The sequence below is a fragment of the Ranitomeya imitator genome, chromosome 1, assembly GCF_032444005.1.
Source record: "Ranitomeya imitator isolate aRanImi1 chromosome 1, aRanImi1.pri, whole genome shotgun sequence".
In the NCBI taxonomy this organism is placed as follows: Eukaryota; Metazoa; Chordata; class Amphibia; order Anura; family Dendrobatidae; genus Ranitomeya; species Ranitomeya imitator.
Genome location: NC_091282.1, coordinates 186,982,499 through 187,005,703, shown reverse-complemented (window position 1 = coordinate 187,005,703; position 23,205 = coordinate 186,982,499). Strand labels below are relative to the sequence as shown.

At 42.2% G+C, this 23,205-nt stretch overlaps 1 protein-coding gene across 3 annotated transcripts in view; it reads left to right on the top strand.

The window, feature by feature from the left end:
• EPB41L4A (erythrocyte membrane protein band 4.1 like 4A) overlaps positions 1–14,163 on the top strand; it is a 466,075-nt gene extending 451,912 nt beyond the window's left edge. For all 3 annotated transcript variants that reach the window (XM_069752770.1, XM_069752780.1, XM_069752789.1), the window contains 3 exons: positions 5,629–5,739; positions 13,299–13,377; positions 13,486–14,163. In XM_069752770.1, the coding sequence (XP_069608871.1) occupies positions 5,629–5,739; positions 13,299–13,377; positions 13,486–13,605 (310 nt within the window). In that variant the 3' untranslated portion in view covers positions 13,606–14,163. The remainder of the gene's footprint in view (positions 1–5,628; positions 5,740–13,298; positions 13,378–13,485) is intronic.
• The last annotated feature ends 9,042 nt before the right edge of the window (positions 14,164–23,205 follow it).

Genomic DNA, 23,205 nt, shown 5'->3' with positions numbered 1-23,205 from the left:
TGCTAAAACATCATTTTTGAGGAAAGAAAAATGATTTTTTATTTTCATGGCTCTGCGTTGTAAACGTCTGTGAAGCACTTGGGGGTTCAAAGTGCTCACCACATATCTAGATAAGTTCCTTGGGGGGGTCTAGTTTCTAAAATGGGGTCACTTGTGGGGGGTTTCTACTGTTTAGGCACATCAGGGGCTCTGCAAACGCAACGTGACGCCCGCAGAGCATTCCATCAAAGTCTGCATTTCAAAACGTCACTACTTCAATTCCGAGCCCCGGCATGTGCCCAAACAGTAGTTTACCCCCACATATGGGGTATCACCGTACTCAGGAGAAACTGGACAACAAATATTGGGGTCAAATTTCTCCTGTTACCCTTGGGAAAATTAAAAAATTCTGGGCTAAATAATTATTTTTGAGGAAAGAAAACCTATTTATTATTTTCACGGCTCTGCATTATAAACTTCTGTGAAGCACTTGGGGGTTCAAAGTGCTCACCACACATCTAGATAAGTTCCTTTCGGGGTCTAGTTTCCAAAATGGGGTCACTTGTGGGGGGTTTCTACTGTTAAGCCACATCAGGGGCTCTGCAAACGCAACGTGACGCCCACAGAGCATTCCATCAAAGTCTGCATTTCAAAACGTCACTACTTCACTTCCGAGCCTCGGCATGTGCCCAAACAGTGGTTTACCCCCACATATGGGGTATCAGCATACTCAGGAGAAACTGAACAACAACTTTTGGGGTCAAATTTCTCCTGTTACCCTTTGTAAAATAAAAAATTGCAGGCTAAAAGATCATTTTTGAGAAAATAATTTTTTTTTTTTAATTTTCATGGCTCTGCGTTATAAACTTCTGTGACGCACTTGGGGGTTCAAAGTCCTCACCACACATCTAGATTAGTTCCTTTGGGGGTCTAGTTTCCAAAATGGGGTCATTTCTGGGGGATCTCCAATGTTTAGGCACACAGGGGCTCTCCAAACGTGACATGGTGTCCGCTAATGATTGGAGCTAATTTTCCATTTAAAAAGCCAAATGGCGTGCCATCCCTTCCGAGCCCTGCCGTGCGCCCAAACAGTGGTTTACCCCCACATATGGGGTATCAGCGTACTCAGGACAAACTGGACAACAATATTTGGGGTCCAATTTCTCCTATTATCCTTGGCAAAATAGGAAATTCCAGGCTAAAAAATCATTTTTGAGGAAAGAAAAATTATTTTTTATTTTCATGGCTCTGCGTTATAAACTTCTGTGAAGCACCTGGGGTTTAAAGTGCTCACTAGGCATCTAGATAAGTTCCTTGGGGGGTCTAGTTTCCAAAATGGGGTCACTTGTGGGGGAGCTCCAATGCATAGGCACACAGGGGCTCTCCAAACGCGACATGGTGTCCGTTAACAATTGGAGCTAATTTTCCATTCAAAAAGTCAAATGGCGCGCCTTCCCTTCCGAGCCCTGCCGTGTGCCCAAACAGTGGTTTACCCCCACATATGAGGTATCGGCGTACTCAGGAGAAATTGCCCAACACATTTTAGGATCCATTTTATCCTGTTGCCCATGTGAAAATGAAAAAATTGAGGCTAAAAGAATTTTTTTGTGAAAAAAAAGTACTTTTTCATTTTTACGGATCAATTTGTGAAGCACCTGGGGGTTCAAAGTGCTCACTATGCATCTAGATAAGTTCCTTGGGGCGTCTAGTTTCCAAGATGGGGTCACTTGTGGGGGAGCTCCAATTTTTAGGCACACGGGGGCTCTCCAAACGTGACATGGTGTCCGCTAAAGAGTGGAGCCAATTTTTGATTCAAAAAATCAAATGGCGCTCCTTCCCTTCCAAGCCCTGCCGTGCGCCCAAACAGTGGTTTACCCCCACATATGAGGTATCAGCGTACTCAGGACAAATTGGACAACAACTTTCGTGGTTCAGTTTCTCCTTTTACCATTGGAAAAATAAAAAAATTGTTGCTAAAAGATAATTTTTGTGACTAAAAAGTTAAATGTTCATTTTTTCCTTCCATGTTGCTTCTGCTGCTGTGAAGCACCTGAAGGGTTAATAAACTTCTTGAATGTGGTTTTGAGTACCTTGAGGGGTGCAGTTTTTAGAATGGTGTCACTTTTGGGTATTTTCAGCCATATAGACCCCTCAAACTGACTTCAAATGTGAGGTGGTCCCTAAAAAAAATGGTTTTGTAAATTTCGTTGTAAAAATGACAAATCGCTGGTCAAATTTTAACCCTTATAACTTCCTAACAAAAAAAATTTTGTTTCCAAAATTGTGCTGATGTAAAGTAAACATGTGGGAAATGTTATTTATTAACTATTTTGTGTCACATATCTCTCCGGTTTAACAGAATAAAAATTCAAAATGTGAAAATTGCGAAATTTTCAAAATTTTCGCCAAATTTCCATTTTTATCACAAATAAACGCAGAATTTATTGACCTAAATTTACCACTAACATGAAGCCCAATATGTCACGAAAAAACAATCTCAGAACCGCTAGGATCCGTTGAAGCGTTCCTGAGTTATTACCTCATAAAGGGACACTGGTCAGAATTGCAAAAAACGGCAAGGTCTTTAAGGTCAAAATAGGCTGGGTCATGAAGGGGTTAAAGTGAACGCTGTGCATGAGTAAGCTATATAGATAAATAGATAGTATACCCCCCCAAAATAGATATAATAAAGTGCCGTGCACAGTAAATAAAGGAGGGAAACAAGGACATAAATAAAATCAAATAGTTACCAAGTGCACCAAAATGTAATCATATGAAATGTTTCCATGGTCAGACATACCCTGATGATAAGCCCGCACGGCCCAACACGTGTTTCTCTTCAGCTTTGACGAAGGACACTGAAGGTAAGCCCATCCCATCGCATTATATATCCATAAGGACCAATCAAAGAAAGTGCATCGTGCAAATCAGCAAATAGACGGCGAGACTGTTACCATGCATGGTAATGCTGCCTTCATCTCCTGGAGATCAGGGACGCGTCTCCATGGAGCGTGTCACATGACCGGAGATTACCACAGTCAGAATACAAAACCCCAGCACCTAAGGCTTCTTTCACACTAGCATCGGGCTCGGCCCGTCGCAGTGCGTCGGGCCGAGGTTACCGACGCTAGCGTTGTCTCCGCCGCACAACGGGTGCAGCGGATGCTGCTTTTCAGCGCATCCGCTGCCCCATTGCGAGGTGCGGGGAGGTGGGGGCGGAGTTCCGGCCGCGCATGCGCGGTCGGAAAAGACGGTCCGTCGGCTGCAAAAAACGTTACATGGAACGTTTTTTGCGGCCGATGTCCGCCACAACACGGCGCAACCGTCGCGCGACGGTTGCGACGTGTGGCAATCCATCGCAATGCGTCGCGTAATGTTAGTCAATGGAGAAAAAACGCATCCTGCAAACACTTTTGCAGGATGCGTTTTTTCTGCAAAACGACGCATTGTGACGGATTGCAGTTAACGCTAGTGTGAAGGTAGCCTAAGTCAGATAAGATGACCAAAAGTAAGGGAGCGGGTCAAAATCCAAGTAGATATATAAAAGTGAAGTTAGGATACCTCTCAAAGAGGAGCAAGTTTATGTTGTGAAGTGCATAAGTGTATCTCAATAATATGTATAAGAACATACCGCCATGTCCTCAGCGGACTAATATGTGCAAAACAATATATACAAAGTCCAATGATAATTCAAAAGAATAATAAACAATAAAATAAAGAGAACAGACAATATGTATATAAACAAGGACATAGTATAATGTGGAAAAAGGAGATTGATCCATATGTAGCAGCTAACGCAGAAATTCTAAGACGGGCATATGTAGTCCATAGGTTTTATGTCAAACAGCGAAATAACTAAAAACAAAGACAAAAAATAAGAAAGAGAAATAAGAACCAAAGATTAAAAACCATTAAAAGCATAACAAATAACAATATGGGAGAAACTAATTACAAAAAAGGCACAAAACTCAGGGCCTCATTTAAGCCCTTAGGGGACACAGTGTCTAGTTTACAGATCCACTGTATTTCTCTCTGTGCCAGCCATTTTTTCCTGTCCCCACCCCGGGTCCCTATGATAATCTATCAATCCCGCTTACCTTATTTTGCATACTCTATGTAAGATTTGGGACAATCTATGGGACTCTCATAAGGATAGTATAGGTGTTAATTCTAGAATTTCACTCCATTGTTTCTCTGAATGTACAGATTGAGTGTTTGCTCACACAAACGTATAATAAATCTGTAAAATTCTCATCCAGAAAAGTTGGACAGGTGGAATCCGTACGGTTTACCTTTTGTCATGTGCGTGCTATGCGAGCGTCCGATTATTTTCTCGGCTCGGATCTGTATGAAATACGTATGCAATCCACATTCTATGCGTTTTTAACATCATCATTTACATACTATAATACTCAATGTAAATTTAAAAGCTAGTTGACAAAAATAACAAAGCAATCTTGTATAAAGATTTAGATATATGATAGAAAGATATTAGATATATAACAGATTATAAATATATAATTTCACAACTCCCTATATATTTTAAAATTGCAGCCTTTAGAGCCTTTCATGTGGAGTTTTTTCTACAGTTTTTAGGCTTGTTTAACCTTATAAATAGATTAATAAATAAAAAAAAAATGACGTGAAGTCCCCTCTATTTTATGAAACCAGCAAAAGTAAATCAGACAGCTGTGAGCTGCTATGGTCAGGCTGGGAAGGTCCTTGGCTATTGGGCTCTTAGCAGCCTAAAAATACCAACCATCAACCGCCCCAGAATTGGCGCATCACAAGAGACGCTTCACTTTTGCTCTTCCTGATTGCCCTGGTGCTTTGGTTATTGGGCTAATGGGGCTTGGGGTTGCTATCAGCTGTGAATTGCCCAAAAACACAGCTGGCATCAAGCCCTGGTGTCCACAATGGAGATGAGTCTATCAGACACCCCATTACTAACCCAGTACTAAAAATTAAAAAGCACACACAAAAATACTTTAAAAAAAAAAAATGTTCCCAACTTTTTTCCTGGTTTACTAATTTATTTTAAAATTAAGAAAAACCATGCAGGTCCGACATAGCCCAGGGAATCTGTTGTAGTCCACAAATAGAAACCTGAGAAACATAAAAAGAGAGAAATAAAAACAAGACACTGTCCCTCATTCATTAAATTATTATAAAAAAAAGGTCCGATGTAGTCCAGCGCTTCCCCCAGTTTCCGTCATCCAAATCCTATGGAGAATTGTTCTGAGGCACCCTAGGCTTTAACAGAGTCACCGCTCTGTCAGTTTTTCACTGACTGATAGAAAGGAGAAGTTTGAGAAACAATTGTTTTTTCTCATCAGTGAAAACAACTGATAAAACTGAATAAACTGTGATGACACTCAGATGAAAATCTGATTAAACGCCAATGAAAATCTCATAAAACTGATGACTCGGTCCGTTTTTGTCGTGTTTAAAAAAAACAAAAAAACAACATCTGAATGAGGCCTAAGGGTGATATTTAGTGGGGTGGGCGTCAATTCAAAAGATAACTCTGGGGCCCAATCCCTCCTAGTTCCATCCCTGCCGCCCTTAGAGGATGCAGACCATTGCTGACCTATAGATACTGTGAGTAAGATTGTTGTGCTTTATATAACGGCCGTTTGGTTTATCCAGGACTCAAGGTGACCCCGTACGCATCCGGCACTCTCACTCCCCACGAAGCTTTCGTCAGTACAGGAGATCTCAGTGTTCTGATGGTGAAAGATCAGTTCTGTCTGAAGTCAAGTAAGTCCTGAAGTCACCAATGCTATAAAGCTGTAGTGAGTAGCCAGTATAAAATAAGTTTATAAATATCCATAGTACTCTTATTCATAAAAAAATATAGAAATATCTAGGGCAATCTTATATGTATGGTAAAATATAGAAATGTCTACAGTGGAATAATCCTATTAAAGGAAAAATATCTTAATAAAATGTATACCTATAGTAATTCCAACTAAAGAGGCTGAGTTGTATCTTCTACTGTGCATGCATGTGTATACATTATATACATACACACACACACACACACATTCTTTGCTTGTGCTGCCTCACCGTGTGTGTTGTATCAAAACATGAGGCAGCACAAGCAAAGACAGAATGCAGCCCAGTAACCTAATAACATAAGTACAAAAAGAGCAGGCAGCACACTGTAGGAATATTGAAAAAGGTGAACAAACTTTTAATTTGACACTTATGCAAAAAAAAGTTGGTTTTTGTTTTACACAAATTACAAATTAAGTTTGTTCACTTTTTTATATGCCTACTTTGTGCTGCCTGCTTATTTTTTTGTATAATATATATATATATATATATATATATATATATATATATATATATATATATATATATATATATATATATTTCTGTATTTTGCGGGTTATAAGACGCAAACCAAATTTTGGGAAGAAAAAAAAACCAGTTTTTAATAAACGGTGTGGTGGCTGCGGTAGAGCAGGGTCCCAGGGTCGCTGCATGCAGAGGCAGGAGTGGGGCGATGTTGCAGACCCCAGGCTCAAAAGAAGGGATGTTGAGAGGTGAAACGCTGCGGGTGTTCGGTGGTTCCCCAAAATGTTGGTGCCGAGATCTCCATCTGTGCATGCGCCACCCCCGGCGGTCATTTTCCTGGAGTCCACAATGTAAACCGTGAAAGTGCGGGGGTTCTGGGCTTTCACAAAATGTTGGAAGAGCCCCCTCCCAGCCTGAGGCCTACAGCATTTCCTCACAATTGCCTCTGCCAACAAGGACACACTGGGACCTCGCTCCACTGCAGCCAGTATAGTACATTCGATCTATAAGATGCACCCCCATTTTCCCATTATAGAAATGTGAAATGTATAGATATGCATATATACTGTAGATATCGCACACTCCTGTGTGTGTGTGAATATATATATATATATATATATATATATATATACAGTATATGTATATATATATATAAATATATATATATACAGTGTGTGTGTGTGTGTGTGTATATATATATATATATATATATATATATATATATATACAGTGGGGCAAAAAAGTATTTAGTCAGTCAGCAATAGTGCAAGTTTCACCACTTAAAAAGATGAGAGGCGTCTGTAATTTACATCATAGGTAGACCTCAACTATGGGAGACAAACTGAGAAAAAAAATCCAGAAAATCACATTGTCTGTTTTTTTTAACATTTTATTTGCATATTATGGTGGAAAATAAGTATTTGGTCAGAAACAAAATTTCATCTCAATACTTTGTAATATATCCTTTGTTGGCAATGACAGAGGTCAAACGTTTTCTGTAAGTCTTCACAAGGTTGCCACACACTGTTGTTGGTATGTTGGCCCATTCCTCCATGCAGATCTCCTCTAGAGCAGATGTTTTTGGCTTTTCGCTTGGCAACACGGACTTTCAACTCCCTCCAAAGGTTTTCTATAGGGTTGAGATCTGGAGACTGGCTAGGCCACTCCAGGACCTTGAAATGCTTCTTACGAAGCCACTCCTTCGTTGCCCTGGTGGTGTGCTTTGGATCATTGTCATGTTGAAAGACCCAGCCACGTTTCATCTTCAGTGCCCTTGCTGATGGAAGGAGGTTTGCACTCAAAATCTCACGATACATGGCCCCATTCATTCTTTCATGTACCCGGATCAGTCGTCCTGACCCCTTTGCAGAGAAACAGCCCCAAAGCATGATGTTTCCACCACCATGCTTTACAGTAGGTATGGTGTTTGATGGATGCAACTCAGTATTCTTTTTCCTCCAAACACGACAAGTTGTGTTTCTACCAAACAGTTCCAGTTTGGTTTCATCAGACCATAGGACATTCTCCCAAAACTCCTCTGGATCATCCAAATGCTCTCTAGCAAACTTCAGACGGGCCAGGACATGTACTGGCTTAAGCAGTGGGACACGTCTGGCACTGCAGGATCTGAGTCCATGGTGGCGTAGTGTGTTACTTATGGTAGGCCTTGTTACATTGGTCCCAGCTCTCTGCAGTTCATTCACTAGTTCCCCCCGCGTGGTTCTGGGATTTTTGCTCACCGTTCTTGTGATCATTCTGACCCCACGGGGTGGGATTTTGCGTGGAGCCCCAGATCGAGGGAGATTATCAGTGGTCTTGTATGTCTTCCATTTTCTAATTATTGCTCCCACTGTTGATTTCTTCACTCCAAGCTGGTTGGCTATTGCAGATTCAGTCTTCCCAGCCTGGTGCAGGGCTACAATTTTGTTTCTGGTGTCCTTTGACAGCTCTTTGGTCTTCACCATAGTGGAGTTTGGAGTCAGACTGTTTGAGGGTGTGCACAGGTGTCTTTTTATACTGATAACAAGTTTAAACAGGTGCCATTACTACAGGTAATGAGTGGAGGAAAGAGGAGACTCTTAAAGAAGAAGTTACAGGTCTGTGAGAGCCAGAAATCTTGATTGTTTGTTTCTGACCAAATACTTATTTTCCACCATAATATGCAAAAAAAATGATAAAAAAACAGACAATGTGATTTTCTGGATTTTTTTTTCTCAGTTTGTCTCCCACAGTTGAGGTCTACCTATGATGTAAATTACAGACACCTCTCATCTTTTTAAGTGGTGGAACTTGCACTATTGCTGACTGACTAAATACTTTTTTGCCCCACTGTATATATATATATATATATATATATATATATATATATATATATATTGTGAGATAGCGCTCACTAGCGTATTGGGGAATACTCGCTTGTCAGCAGGATAAACATAGACAGGCACGGTTTTTCACATAAATAGTCCATATGGTTTATTATCCACTCAGCATAAACCACGGAAGGCCAGGTTCCACATCACAGACCTCACATAATACTTAGCACTTCACAATATACGGCTTTGAAGCACAGTCAGTAAGTAAACATGCAGGACCTTACTTTGTCCAGTTGTCCTGGGTGACTGCATGCCACACAGTTCAGTAACTGACCTTCATTAAGGCACATAGTCCTTTCCCCAGACCCGGGGTTACCTCGTAGGAGCTCCTGCTCCACAGGCTGACTCCTCGTCAGTCCATGGTCCTCACCACAGGTGACCTGTCCGGGTGATCTTCAGGACGTCCGTCGCCCGGCTGGGACCGTCCAACACCCCAGGCCACCAGTACCAGAGTCCCACCACGTGCTCTCCAGGGAGTCAACACTCCCAACACTTAGGCTTCCGGGACTGTCCAGCACCGAAGCACTCAGGTCCACACTCAGAGAGCATACAGGAACCTACAGGGACATACACTCAGAGAGCATACAGGAATGCTCTGTAGTGTCCTGCCTGGACACGTGGAAGTCTGTCCATCCTGACAGACTCACCAACACCCACCCCATGTGCTAACACACCTCCTTTAGGTAGCCTGTAACCACACCCCCAGGTGAGGTAACATCACATGCATTGGTCACATGATCATGACATCACTGCAGGTCCTCAAACTCCTGCAGGGAAAAAGATACAGTGAGCACCCCCACTCAGAGTGAGGTATGTGGGTAGCCAGACCCTCCCATCTCTCATAGCTACCCGCAACCCGGACCCAGGTGCACTAAATTACATCTTCAGTGCTCACACGCTCTAAAGACAAGATACTCCGGGTTGCATCGCAGGGAGCATCCATCCCTGTGACACATACCTCCCATTAACCACAATGCCAGACACTGTCTCACCATGACATCCATGCATACAATTGCCACGCACTCTCACGGCCTCAATATGCCTCCGTGCGCATACTGGGGAGACCATGCAGTGCCCCCTACCTGTTACAGGGGTCACTGCATCACAATATATATATATATATGTATGTGTGTGTATATATATATATATATCTATATATATATATCTATATATATATATCTCTATATATGGAGAGAGATATATATATATATATATATATATATATATACATACATACACACACAGAAATATGTGATATCTGTGTGACCACTCTTTGCCTTCGAAACAGCATCAATTCTTCTAGATACTGTTGCGTGCAGCTTTTTAAGGAACTCAGCAGAGCTGTTGTTCCAAACATCTTGGAGAACTAACCACAGATCTTCAATATATGCGGCTTGCACAAATCCTTCCTTCTCTTCATGTAATCCCAAACAGACTTGATGATGTGGGGATCATATAATCACTTCCAGGACTCTTTGTTCTTCTTTATACTGTAGATAGTTTTTAATGATATTGGCTGTATATTTGGGGTCATTGTCCTGCTGCAGGATACATTTGGAGCCAATTAGTAGCCTCCTTAAAGATATTGCTTGATGGGTAAGTTTCCATATTCTCAGCATTGAGAACACCAAGAAATGCGGGAAGGTTGAAGACTGTATATGCAGCGGTCAGCCAAGGAAACGTAGAGTAGCAGATGAAAGACACATCATGTTTACTTCTCGTGGAAACGGGAAGATATCCAGCAGTGCAATCAGCTCAGAACTGAAAGCAACCAGTGAGATCCAGCTACACCCATCTGCTGTTTGTAAAATTCTGGACAGAAGTGGTCTTCATGTAAAAATTCCAGGCAAAAACCATAACTTCAACATGCAAACAAGACCAAACAACTCAACTTTGCACAAAAACTTAAAAATGGCAGCAGGTGCTCTGGACTGATGAGTCAAAATGAGAAATATTTACTGTTGTGTCAAAAAGTGTTTTCCCCTTCCTGATTTCCTATTATTTTGCAGTTAAATGTTTTGGGTAACCAAATAAATTTAAATACTATAGATAACACAAGTAAACGCAAAATGCAGTTTTTAAATGAAGGTCTTTATTATTAAGGGAAAAAGAAATCCAAACCTACAGGGCCCGGGTTGAAAAAGTGATTGCACCTTCCAAAAAAATCAACTTTTGTGTTATCAGTCCACAGACTATTCTCCTAAAAGTCTTGAGGATCATCAATATGTTGTCTGGTGAGACTGAGACAAGCCTTTATGTTCTTATTGCTCAGCAGTTGTTTTAGTCTTTGAACTCTGCCAAGCAGACTATTTTTGCCCAGTCTGATTCTTATGGTGGAGTCATGAAGACTGACCTTAACTGAGGCAAGTGAGGCTTTCAGTTCTTTAGATGTTGTTGTGGGGTCTTTTGTGACCTCTTGGATGAGTCGTTGCTGTGCTCTCAGGGTAATTTTGGTCGGCTGGCCACTCCTGGGAAGGTTCACCACTGTTCCGTGTTTTTGCCATTTGTGTATAATGGCTCTCAATGTTATTCGCTGGAGTCTGAAATCTTTAGAAATGGCTTTATAACATTTTTCAGACTGATAGATCCCAGTTACTTTGTTTTTAATTTGTTTCAGAATTTATTTGGATCGCGGCATAATGTCTAGTTTTTAAGAGCACTTGGTCTACTTCACTTTGTCAGGTAGATCCTATTGAAGTGATTTCTTGATTGAGAACAGGTGTGGCAGTATTCAGACCAGTATGTGGCTAGGGAATTTGAACTCATTTTCCCAAAGATGTGATAAACCACAGTTATTTCATGTTTTAAGGGGGGTGGGGGCAATAATTTTTTCACAAAGTGCCCTGTAGGTTTGGATTTCTTTTTCTCTAAATAATAAAGACCTTCAAAACTCCATTTTGCGATTACTTGTGTTTAGCTTTGTCTAATATTTAAATTTATTTGGTGATCTGAAGCATTTAAGTGTGACAAACATGCAAGAGAATAGGAAATCAGGAAGGGGGCAAACACTTTGTCACACAACTGTAGTTGTAACAGAAAGCATTTTTTTCAGCAAAGGACTGAAAAGCAGTAGAGTAATGAGTGACTGCAGGACACAGGGAAGCATGTTGGAGGTTCTTTGCAAGTTTAAGGCTGCATTTGAGACATATAGTTAGATACTTATCCATCATGCAATACCAACTTGGATGCATGTGATTGGCTTTAAATTTATTCTGCAGAAGAACAATGACCCCAAGCATGCAGCCAATTTCATTAAGTGTAAAGGAGAATAAGAAGTCCTGAAAGTAATGATATGGCCCCTCAGAGCCCTGATCTCAATAACATTGAGTTTGTCTAGGTTTACATGAAAACAAAACAGAAGAATTTTTGCAAGCCTACCTCGACAGAAGATCTGAGTTTAATTCTAAAAGATATTTGGAAAAACCTCCCTGCCTTCAAAAACTGTGTACAAGTGTCCCTAGAAGAATTGATGCTTTGATGTTGTTTTGAAGGTAACACACCAATATTGATTAGATTTTAGATTTCTCATTTGTTCATTCACTTTGCACTGGTGCACTTGGATGAAACTAGTTAATGGAAAACGTAGAAAGGACGCCAGGGTTATGCTCCCACTAAGCCAGAGTTAACAAAAATATATTTCTTTACTCTCCACCGCTTACCAGTGTCTGATATTGTCTGCAGCACTAATTTCACGTTGACAGCACTGTGGCCAGTAACGGAACTCAGCGTCTCTGAGCGGCCTCTGCCCACAGCTCAGGAGGAGCTGAGTTTAGTCATTGGCTGCAGCGCTGTAGATGTGACGGCAGTACTGCAAACAGTAGCAGAGATGGGGAGAAGCATCTGAGACACAATGCTGGACCCTGGGAGGGCAAGTAAAGGACAGTTTTTTTTTTTTTTTAAAACAAAGTGCAGCCAGGGGACAGGTTTTTCTGAAAAAGAAAACCCCTTTAATGTCAAAACAGGTCTGGCCACAGAGGAGTTAACTTACGTAATTGGTGAAATGACAAGAGCAAAATATGATTGCAGCATCAAGACTTAGATTGGGAAATCATTTAGCTTTATTTAGATTTCCTTAAATCCCACAATTACAAGGCGTCTGATAGCACACAATGATTGCTCAAACCAAGCTCAGGTTTACGTGACTGAGCAGTTCAATCCACCTTCCCACCTGTTTGGTTTCCATCGATATCTGCCCTCTTTTCCTTGATTGACAACACTGGCTTTACAGGAGTCGAGGGTGGAAATAGATGGAAAACATATATCTGGGAAGGTGCATGGAACTATTTAGCACCGCTACGGGTGCACAGAGAACCTGGACTTGGATTCAACAGTAATTTTGTGCTGAAAGACTCCTTTCAGATGAGCTCTCCTTTAGGACTCTTTCAGATGTCTTTGATCATCATTTAGTTCTCAGATTGCTGTGTAAGACTGGCCATGCATCTTCCGACCCAAGCGTGACAGCTTTATATGTTTCTATGAGACTTCCTTGAGGAGGTTGGGAAACGTCCTGGCAGTCTGTGCATTGCGATCCGAGATTGGACCGATGATCACGGATGTCTGACAGAGCCCCTCTGTGGATGTTAGTGGTGTTCTGCAGCTTGTTCTTCATTTTCCTTAAGCTAGTGATATGTATATTTCTTTTAGTGTGAAAACTGATCTTGTGCCTCCCTTGATTGTAACACGAGCCTCGGATACCCATTGCGTCACTGGGCCTTCTTCACAGGTATATAATGATTCACACTTTTATTTTTATTTGTAGATTGTTTTTATGTACTTTTAAAAAAAATCTATGTTGACGATGTCTAATTTTACAAGTTAACTTTGGTTCCAGAGACGGAACGGGTCCAAGGATAGCCTGACTGAAGCCGGTGTGTCTCATGGCAGGGATGGAAAGCACAGTCTGAAAAACATCAAAACAGCACAGACCTCATGCCTTACTTCCGAAACCTGACAACAGTGGGAAATGATAGTACTTATGTTAGGATGATCTATAGACCAAGAACCCCCATAAATTACACTTCCATGACAGACTAAATGGAAAATCTCTTCAGCTCTTGTTATCGCTGGAGAATGCACCACAGTGATCATAATGGCAAAGTTGTTACCAGTGCGTTATGTGACCACTTTCCATAGAAAGGTGTGGACACCTAGACTGTTTTAGGAAAACCTGAACAAAGCTTGTGTCTCCTACATCAGCCGCCAATGTTAAAGTGACCACCACATGAAAGATGCTGCTCCAGTGCCATTGTTACAAACCCTGTGTACATTTTATGTGGTCTGTGATGACGAAAGCCAATCATTTCTAGCTGCCCGAATGTTGAAATATTTGACGTTACACCTACTTGTTTGGCACAATCTTAGATTCTAGTTGCTCAAGGGCATTTGGCCTATAGATGCTTGTATACCAAGTGAAACATTATTTGTAAATTTGTTTTTTTTATTTTGAGGACTTTTGAATTTATTTTATTCTTGCAGTATTAAAATTTTAAAGTATTTAAGAATAAAATCTAAAAAACAAACAAAAAAAACCTACTTGTATTTATTCTCCAGATGTGGAACCACAGATTTCCAAGAAAACCGCAGCAGCAAGAACAATGCCTTCTACAGTAGGGATATCAAATCAGTGCCTGGCACAGGGCAAAGCCAAGTACTCGCCAAATCTGAGCCAGAATCTAAATATATGGAATGAATAAGATCAAGATTTTGACAGGCTATTACACAGTGCTGGTCGCCCTGCCAGGAGCTAGGTGATTCAGTTATTAACCTTTTAGGGGGCGCTAGTGTGTCTTATTTATTTTTATTTAAATATATGGAATGTTTCCTCTTTTTTAGGCCACACAAGTAGTGATGAGCGAACGTGCTGGGATAAGGTGTTATCTGAGCACACTTGTGTGTTAATTATTTGTCTTCGGCGTGCTCAAATACTATGTTCGAGTCGCCGCAGCTGCATGTCTAATGGCTGTACGGCAGCCTCAGCTCATGCATGGATAGCCTGTTTGTAAAGCATTCCCTGCATGTGTTGCTGCTGTCGAACAGCCGCGTGACACGCAGCAATGGCGCCTGAAACATATTTTTCAAGCACGCCGACGATACTCTATTAGCACACCTTATGCGAGCACGTTTGCTCATCACTACACACAAGCATATTTTTTTTTAATGCAGTGTTGAGTGTAAAGCTTCAAAACATCTCTAGACATATTTGAAGATGCAACAAATGTATCAACATATCTACATTTTTCAGTAACTGCTGCAATTATTCATGTGAGATGGATAAAAAAATACAAAAACAACTATGCAATTGTTTATTTCTGTTTTTTTTTATTGTTTTTTTTTTGGTTTACCATCCAGTAAAATAGCTGATCTTAGATTGTACTTTAAAAAACTTTTAAGAATTTTAATTGTGCTTTTTTCCTCTCTAAGGGTCTTGAAGAAACACTAGTTTTATTGCTTCCATAATACTTTGAAATAGATGTTTTTTTATCCTCATCCCAATAATGAGCTTATTGGATACGTCTTATGTTGGACCCCCATTTATAATCAAGAGCTGAAGGAGAGATAAGCGCAACATAGGGTCTTATCCGAGGAGTATGGCAGGCAATAATTTTAATATAACACTAACCTTTTACAAATATCTAGAAAGCATGAAATAAAGCACACTAGCTGTAGCAGATCCACGGGTCAGTAAATGACCATAAGATATCCGGGACAGAAAGGAGAGGTATGTGGATGGTTTCCGCTCTTGTATTGCAATTCATTCTGCCAGAAAATTAAAAGTTGTGGCCCTTTGAAGAAGAGGGAAGAAAAATCTAAAGTGCAAAGTAAATATAAAAAAGTTAAAATAAAATATTACATAATAATAATAATAAAAATTACACTGAAACACATTTTTCTGTAAACATTATTAACCCCTTCATGACCCAGCCTATTTTGACCTTAAAGACCTTGCCGTTTTTTGCAATTCTGACCAGTGTCCCTTTATGAGGTAATAACTCATAGTTACATAGTTATTAAGGTTGAAGGAAGACTATATGTCCATCTAGTTCAACCCATAGCCTAACCTAACATGCCCTAACATGTTGATCCAGAGGAAGGCAAAAAAAACCCATGTGCAAAGAGTAAGCTTCACATTGGGGAAAAAAATTCCTTCCCGACTCCACATACGGCAATCAGACTAGTTCCCTGGATCAACGCCCTATCAAGGAATCTAGTGTATATACCCTGTAACATTATACTTTTCCAGAAAGGTATCCAGTCCCCTCTTAAATTTAAGTAATGAATCACTCATTACAACATCACACGGCAGAGAGTTCCATAGTCTCACTGCTCTTACAGTAAAGAATCCGCGTCTGTAATTATGCTTAAACCTTTTTTCCTCCAACCGCAGAGGATGCCCCCTTGTCCCTGTTTCAGGTCTATGATTAAAAAGATCATCAGAAAGGTCTTTGTACTGTCCACTCATATATTTATACATTAAAATAAGATCACCCCTTAGTCTTCGTTTTTCCAAACTAAATAGCCCCAAGTGTAATAACCTATCTTGGTATTGCAGACCCCCCAGTCCTCTAATAACCTTGGTCGCTCTTCTCTGCACCCGCTCCAGTTCAGCTATGTCTTTCTTATACACCGGAGACCAGAACTGTGCACAGTATTCTAAGTGTGGTCGAACTAGTGACTTGTATAGAGGTAAAATTATATTCTCCTCATGAGCATCTATGCCTCTTTTAATGCATCCCATTATTTTATTTGCCTTTGTAGCAGCTGCCTGACACTGGCCACTGAATTTAAGTTTGTCATCCACCCATACACCCAGGTCTTTTTCATTGACGGTTTTGCCCAGAGTTTTAGAATTAAGCACATAATTATACATCTTATTACTTCTACCCAAGTGCATGACCTTACATTTATCCCCATTAAAGCTCATTTGCCATTTATCAGCCCAAGCTTCTAGTTTACATAAATCATCCTGTAATATAAAATTGTCCTCCTCTGTATTGATTAGCCAGCAGAGTTTAGTGTCATCTGCAAATATTGAAATTCTACTCAGGAACGCTTCAACGGATCCTAGCGGTTCTGAGATTGTTTTTTCGTGACATATTGGGCTTCATGTTAGTGGTAAATTTAGGTCAATAAATTCTGCGTTTATTTGTGATAAAAACGGAAATTTGGCGAAAATTTTGAAAATTTCGCAATTTTCACATTTTGAATTTTTATTCTGTTAAACCAGAGAGATATGTGACACAAAATAGTTAATAAATAACATTTCCCACATGTTTACTTTACATCAGCACAATTTTGGAAACCAAATTTTTTTTTGCTAGGAAGTTATAAGGGTTAAAATTTGACCAGCGATTTCTCATTTTTACAACGAAATTTACAAAACCATTTTGTTAGGGACCACCTCACATTTGAAGTCAGTTTGAGGGGTCTATATGGCTGAAAATACCCAAAAGTGACACCATTCTAAAAACTGCACCCCTCAAGGTACTCAAAACCACATTCCAGAAGTTTATTAACCCTTCAGGTGCTTCACAGCAGCAGAAGCAACATGGAAGGAAAAAATGAACATTTAACTTTTTAGTCACAAAAATTATCTTTTAGCAACAATTTTTTTATTTTCCCAATGGTAAAAGGAGAAACTGAACCACGTAAGTTGTTGTCCAATTTGTCCTGAGTACGCTGATACCTCATATGTGGGGGTAAACCACTGTTTGGGCGCACGGCAGGGCTTGGAAGGGAAGGAGCGCCATTTGACTTTTTGAATCAAACATTGGCTCCACTCTTTAGCGGACACCATGTCACGTTTGGAGAGCCCCCGTGTGCCTAAAAATTGGAGCTACCCAACAAGTGACCCCATTTTGGAAACTAGACCCCCCAAGGAACTTATTTAGATGCCTAGTGAGCACTTTAAACCCTCAGGTGCTTCACAAATTGATCTGTAAAAATGAAAAAGTACTTTTTTTTCACACAAAAATTCTTTTCGCCTCAATTTTTTCATTATCACCTGGGCAATAGGATAAAATGGATCATAAAATTTGTTGGGCAATTTCTCCCGAGTACGCCGATACCTCATATGTGGGGGTAAACCACTGTTTGGGCACTCGGCAGGGCTCAGAAGGGAAGGCGCGCCATTTGACTTTTTGAATGGAAAATTAGCTCCAATTGTTAGCGGACACCATGTCGCGTTTGGAGAGCCCCTGTGTGCCTAAACATTGGAGCTCCCCCACAAGTGACCCTATTTTGGAAACTAGACCACCCAAGGAACTTATCTAGATGCATATTGAGCACTTTAAACCCCCAGGTGCTTCACAGAAGTTTATAACGCAGAGCCATGAAAATAAAAAATAATTTTTCTTTCCTCAAAAACGATTTTTTAGCCTGGAATTTCCTATTTTGCCAAGGGTAATAGGAGAAATTGGACCCCAAATGTTGTTGTCCAGTTTGTCCTGAGTACGCTGATACCCCATATGTGGGGGTAAACCACTGTTTGGGCGCACGGCAGGGCTCGGAAGGGAAGGCACGCCATTTGGCTTTTTAAATGGAAAATTAGCTCCAATCATTAGCGGACACCATGTCACATTTGGAGAGCCCCTGTGTGCCTAAACATTGGAGATCCCCCAGAAATGACCCCATTTTGGAAACTAGTCCACCAAAGGAACTAATCTAGATGTGTGGTGAGGACTTTGAACCCCCAAGTGCTTGACAGAAGTTTATAACGCAGAGCCATGAAAAAAAAAAAAAAATTATTTTCTCAAAAATGATCTTTTAGCCTGCAATTTTTTATTTTCCCAAGGGTAACAGGAGAAATTTGACCCCAAAATTTGTTGTCCAGTTTCTCCTGAGTACGATGATACCCCATATGTGGGGGTAAATCACTGTTTGGGCACATGCCGGGGCTCGGAAGTGAAGTAGTGACGTTTTGAAATGCAGACTTTGATGGAATGCTCTGTGGGCGTCACGTTGCGTTTGCAGAGCCCCTGATGTGGCTTAACAGTAGAAACCCCCCACAAGTGACCCCATTTTGGAAACTAGACCCTGAAAGGAACTTATCTAGATGTGTGGTGAGCACTTTGAACCCCCAAGTGCTTCACAGAAGTTTATAATGCAGAGCCGTGAAAATAATAAATACGTTTTCTTTCCTCAAAAATAATTATTTAGCCCAGAATTTTTTAATTTTCCCAAGGGTAACAGGAGAAATTTGACCCCAATATTTGTTGTCCAGTTTCTCCTGAGTACGGTGATACCCCATATGTGGGGGTAAACTACTGTTTGGGCACATGCCGGGGCTCGGAATTGAAGTAGTGACGTTTTGAAATGCAGACTTTGATGGAATGCTCTGCGGGCGTCACGTTGCGTTTGCAGAGCCCCTGATGTGGCTAAACAGTAGAAACCCCCCACAAGTGACCCCATTTTGGAAACTAGACCCCGAAAGGAACTTATCTAGATGTGTGGTGAGCACTTTGAAACCCCAAGTGCTTCATAGAAGTATATAATGCAGAGCCGTGAAAATAATAAATACATTTTCTTTCCTCAAAAATAATTATTTAGCCCAGAATTTTTTATTTTCCCAAGGGTTACAGGAGAAATTGGACCCCAAAAGTTGTTGTTCAGTTTCTCCTGAGTATGCTGATACCCCATGTGTGGAGGTAAACCACTGTTTGGGCACACGTCGGGGCTCAGAAGGGAAGTAGTGACTTTTGAAATGCAGACTTTGATGGAATGGTCTGCGGGCGTCACGTTGCGTTTGCAGAGCCCCTGGTGTGCCTAAACAGTAGAAACCCCCCACAAGTGACCCCATTTTAGAAACTAGACCCCCCAAGGAACTTATCTAGATATGTGGTGAGCACTTTGAACCCCCAAGTGCTTCACAGACGTTTACAACGTAGAGCCGTGAAAATAATAAATCATTTTTCTTTCCTCAAAAATGATGTTTTAGCAAGCATTTTTTTATTTTCACAAGGTTATCAGGAGAAGTTGGACCCCAGTAATTGTTGCGCAGTTTGTCCTGAGTACACTGATACCCCATATGTGGGGGTAAACCACTGTTTGGGCACACGTCAGGGCTCGGAATTGAGGGAGCACCATTTGACTTTTTGAATACGAGATTGGCTGGAATCAATGGTCGCGCCATGTTGCGTTTGGAGACCCCTGATGTGCCTAAACAGTGGTAACCCCTCAATTCTACCTCCAACACTAACCCCAACACACCCCTAACCACAACCCTAACCCCAACCACAACCCTAATTCCAACTGTAGCCATAACCCTAATCACAACCCTAACCCCAACACACCCCTAACCCTAACCACAACCCTAATTCCAACTGTAGCCATAACCCTAATCACAACCCTAACCCCAACACACCCCTAACCACAACCCTAACCCCAACACACCCCTAACCCTAACCACAACCCTAATTCCAACTGTAGCCATAACCCTAATCACAGCCCTAACCCTAACCCCAGCACATCCCTAACCCTAATCCCAACTGTAGCCATAACCCTAATCACAGCCCTAACCCCAACACACCCTTAACCCTAATCCCAACTGTAGCCATAACCCTAATCACAACCCTAACCACAACACACCCCTAACCACAACCCTAATTCCAACCCTAACCCTAAGGTTATGTGCCCACGTTGCGGATTCGTGTGAGATTTTTCAGCATCATTTTTGAAAAATCCGCGGGTAAAAGGGACTGCGTTTTACCTGCGGATTTTCCGCGGATTTCCAGTGTTTTTTGTGCGGATTTCACCTGCGGATTCCTATTGAGGAACAGGTGTAAAACGCTGCAGAATCCGCACAAAGAATTGACATGCTGCGGAAAATACAACGCGTTTCCGCGCGGTATTTTCCGCACCATGGGCACAGCGGATTTGGTTTCCATATGTTTACATGGTACTGTACACCTGATGGAACACTGCTGCGAATCCGCAGCGGCCAATCCACTGCGGATCCGCAGCCAAATCCGCACCGTGTGCACATGGCCTAATTCTAAAGGTATGTGCACACGCTGCGGAAAACGGATCCGCAGCAGTTTCCCATGAGTTTACAGTTCAATGTAAACCTATGGGAAACAAAAATCGCTGTACACATGCTGCGGAAAAACTGCACGGAAACGCAACGGTTTACATTCCGCAGCATGTCACTTCTTTGTGCGGATTCCGCAGCGGTTTTACAACTGCTCAAATAGAAAATCGCAGTTGTAAAACCGCAGTGAAATGCGCAGAAAAAACGCAGTAAATCCGCCATAAATCCGCAGCGGTTTAGCACTGCGGATTTATCAAATCCGCAGCGGAAAAGTCCGCAGAGGATTAGAATACGTGTGCACATACCGAAACCCTAACCCTACCCCTACCCCTAACCCTAGCCCTAACCCTAACCCTAGCCCTAACCCTACCCCTAACCCTACCCCTAACCCTATTCTAACATTAGTGGAAAAAAAAAATTCTTTATTTTTTTTATTGTCCCTACCTATGGGGGTGACAAAGGGGGGGGGTCATTTATTATTTTTTTTATTTTGATCACTGAGATAGATTATGTCTCAGTGATCAAAATGAACTTTGGAACGAATCTGCCGGCCGGCAGATTCGGCAGGCGCACTGCGCATGCGCCCGCCATTTTGGAAGATGGCGGCGCCCGGGGAGAAGACGGACGGACCCCGGCAGGATCGGTAAGTATGATAGGGTGGGGGGAAGCACGGGGGGGGGGATCGGAGCATGGGGGGGTGAATCTGAGCGCGGGAGGGGTGGAACGGAGCACGGGGGGGGTAGAACGGAGCACGGGGTGGTGGAACGGAGCACGGAGGGGGGTGGATCGGAGTGCAGGGGGGGTGATCGGAGCACGGGGGGGGGTGATTGAAGCACGGGGGGAGCGGACAAGAGCACGGGGGGGAGCAGAGCACAGGACAGAGGGGAGCCGGAGCAGTGTACCGGCCAGACCGGAGGGCTGGGGGGGCGATCGGTGGGGTGGGCTGGGGGCACATTAGTATTTCCAGCCATGGCCGATGATATTGCAGCATCGGCCATGGCTGGATTGTAATATTTTACCCGTTATAATAGGTGAAATATTACAAATCGCTCTGATTGGCAGTTTCACTTTCAACAGCCAATCAGAGCGATCGTAGCCACGAGGGGGTGAAGCCACCCCCCCTGGGCTAAACTACCACTCCCCCTGTCCCTGCAGATCGGGTGAAATGGGAGTTAACCCTTTCACCCGGCCTGCAGGGACGCGATCTTTCCATGACGCCACATAGGCGTCATGGGTCGGATTGGCACCGACTTTCATGACGCCTATGTGGCGTCAATGGTCGGGAAGGGGTTAATCCCTTCGCCGTGCTAGTACTGCTCTGCGGGAACTACATTTCTGACCAGAGCAGTACTAGTACGGCGACCGGTATTGTTACGATGGCTGCAGTCCATACATGTACGTCGCCCGGTGGGGCTGACCAGCCAATCACAGCAATGTGACAATAAAGTTAATAAAAAAAATAAAAAAAAACATGTGACATGCTGTCATCAGTGCTGTGTGACACAGCACCAATCGCAGCTGTCACAATGGGTGGGGTGATCGCAACATCATCTCACCTGATTAACCCCTTTTGGCGCTGATTGGCCAGAAACTTGTTCAGCCAATCAGCGCCAAAGGGGTTAATCTAAAATAGCGATCACTGCCCTGCATGCCAACTTTGTCTCAGATTTGGAGTGCTGAGCGGCTTCTCTAGCCCCTCTGTGTCACTTGAGTAAAGAATCCATTGGTGGCCAGTGTGATCCTTCCTGCGATCTGCTGCCTCCTGCTCCAGCGTCCTACTGTGCTGTGTGCTGCGATCTGCCTGCTGTGTGACTCTTCTGTGATCACAGCAGCAGCATCTCCCCATCCCTGTACCCCATCCCTGTTCCAGTACCTTAACCTCCCCCCTACCCTTCTCTACCAATTGAATTTTTAGCGCACTTTTTTTATCCTGTGCAGAGCATTCATAGTAGTACAGCATAGTTTTAGAGGTAGCAAAGTAGCGTAGCTGGTGTCAGTGACGACCGATTGTTTTTTGTTTGTTTTTAATAATAATAATAATAATAGTAGTTTGTACAGCGTTGTTTTAGAGGTAGCATAGCCGGCGTCACAATGTTAGTGATGACCGATCTTTTAGAGAAAAAAAATCGTAGAGTAGTTTTATAGGTAGCGCGTTAGTATAGCCGGCGTCGGTGTTTGGTGACGTCCAATCTTGTTTTGGAGAAAAAGAAAATGTATAGAGTAGTTTTAGGCCATGTTCACACGATCCTTTTTTTCATGCGGAATTGCCGCGATTTTCCCGCTGCGAGTCCGCAGCTGTTTTCCATGCAGGGTACATTACATTGTACCCTATGGAAAACAGGAACTGCTGTGCCCACAATGCGGAAAATAAAAAAAAAAGCCGCGCTGAATAGCTGCGGGAAAAAAGAAGTACCATGTCACTTCTTTTTTCGGAGCCGCAGCGGTTCTGCACCCATTGACCTCCATTGTGAGGTCAAACCCGCAGTAAAACCCGCAGATGAAAAAAATATCTGCGGGTTTTACTGC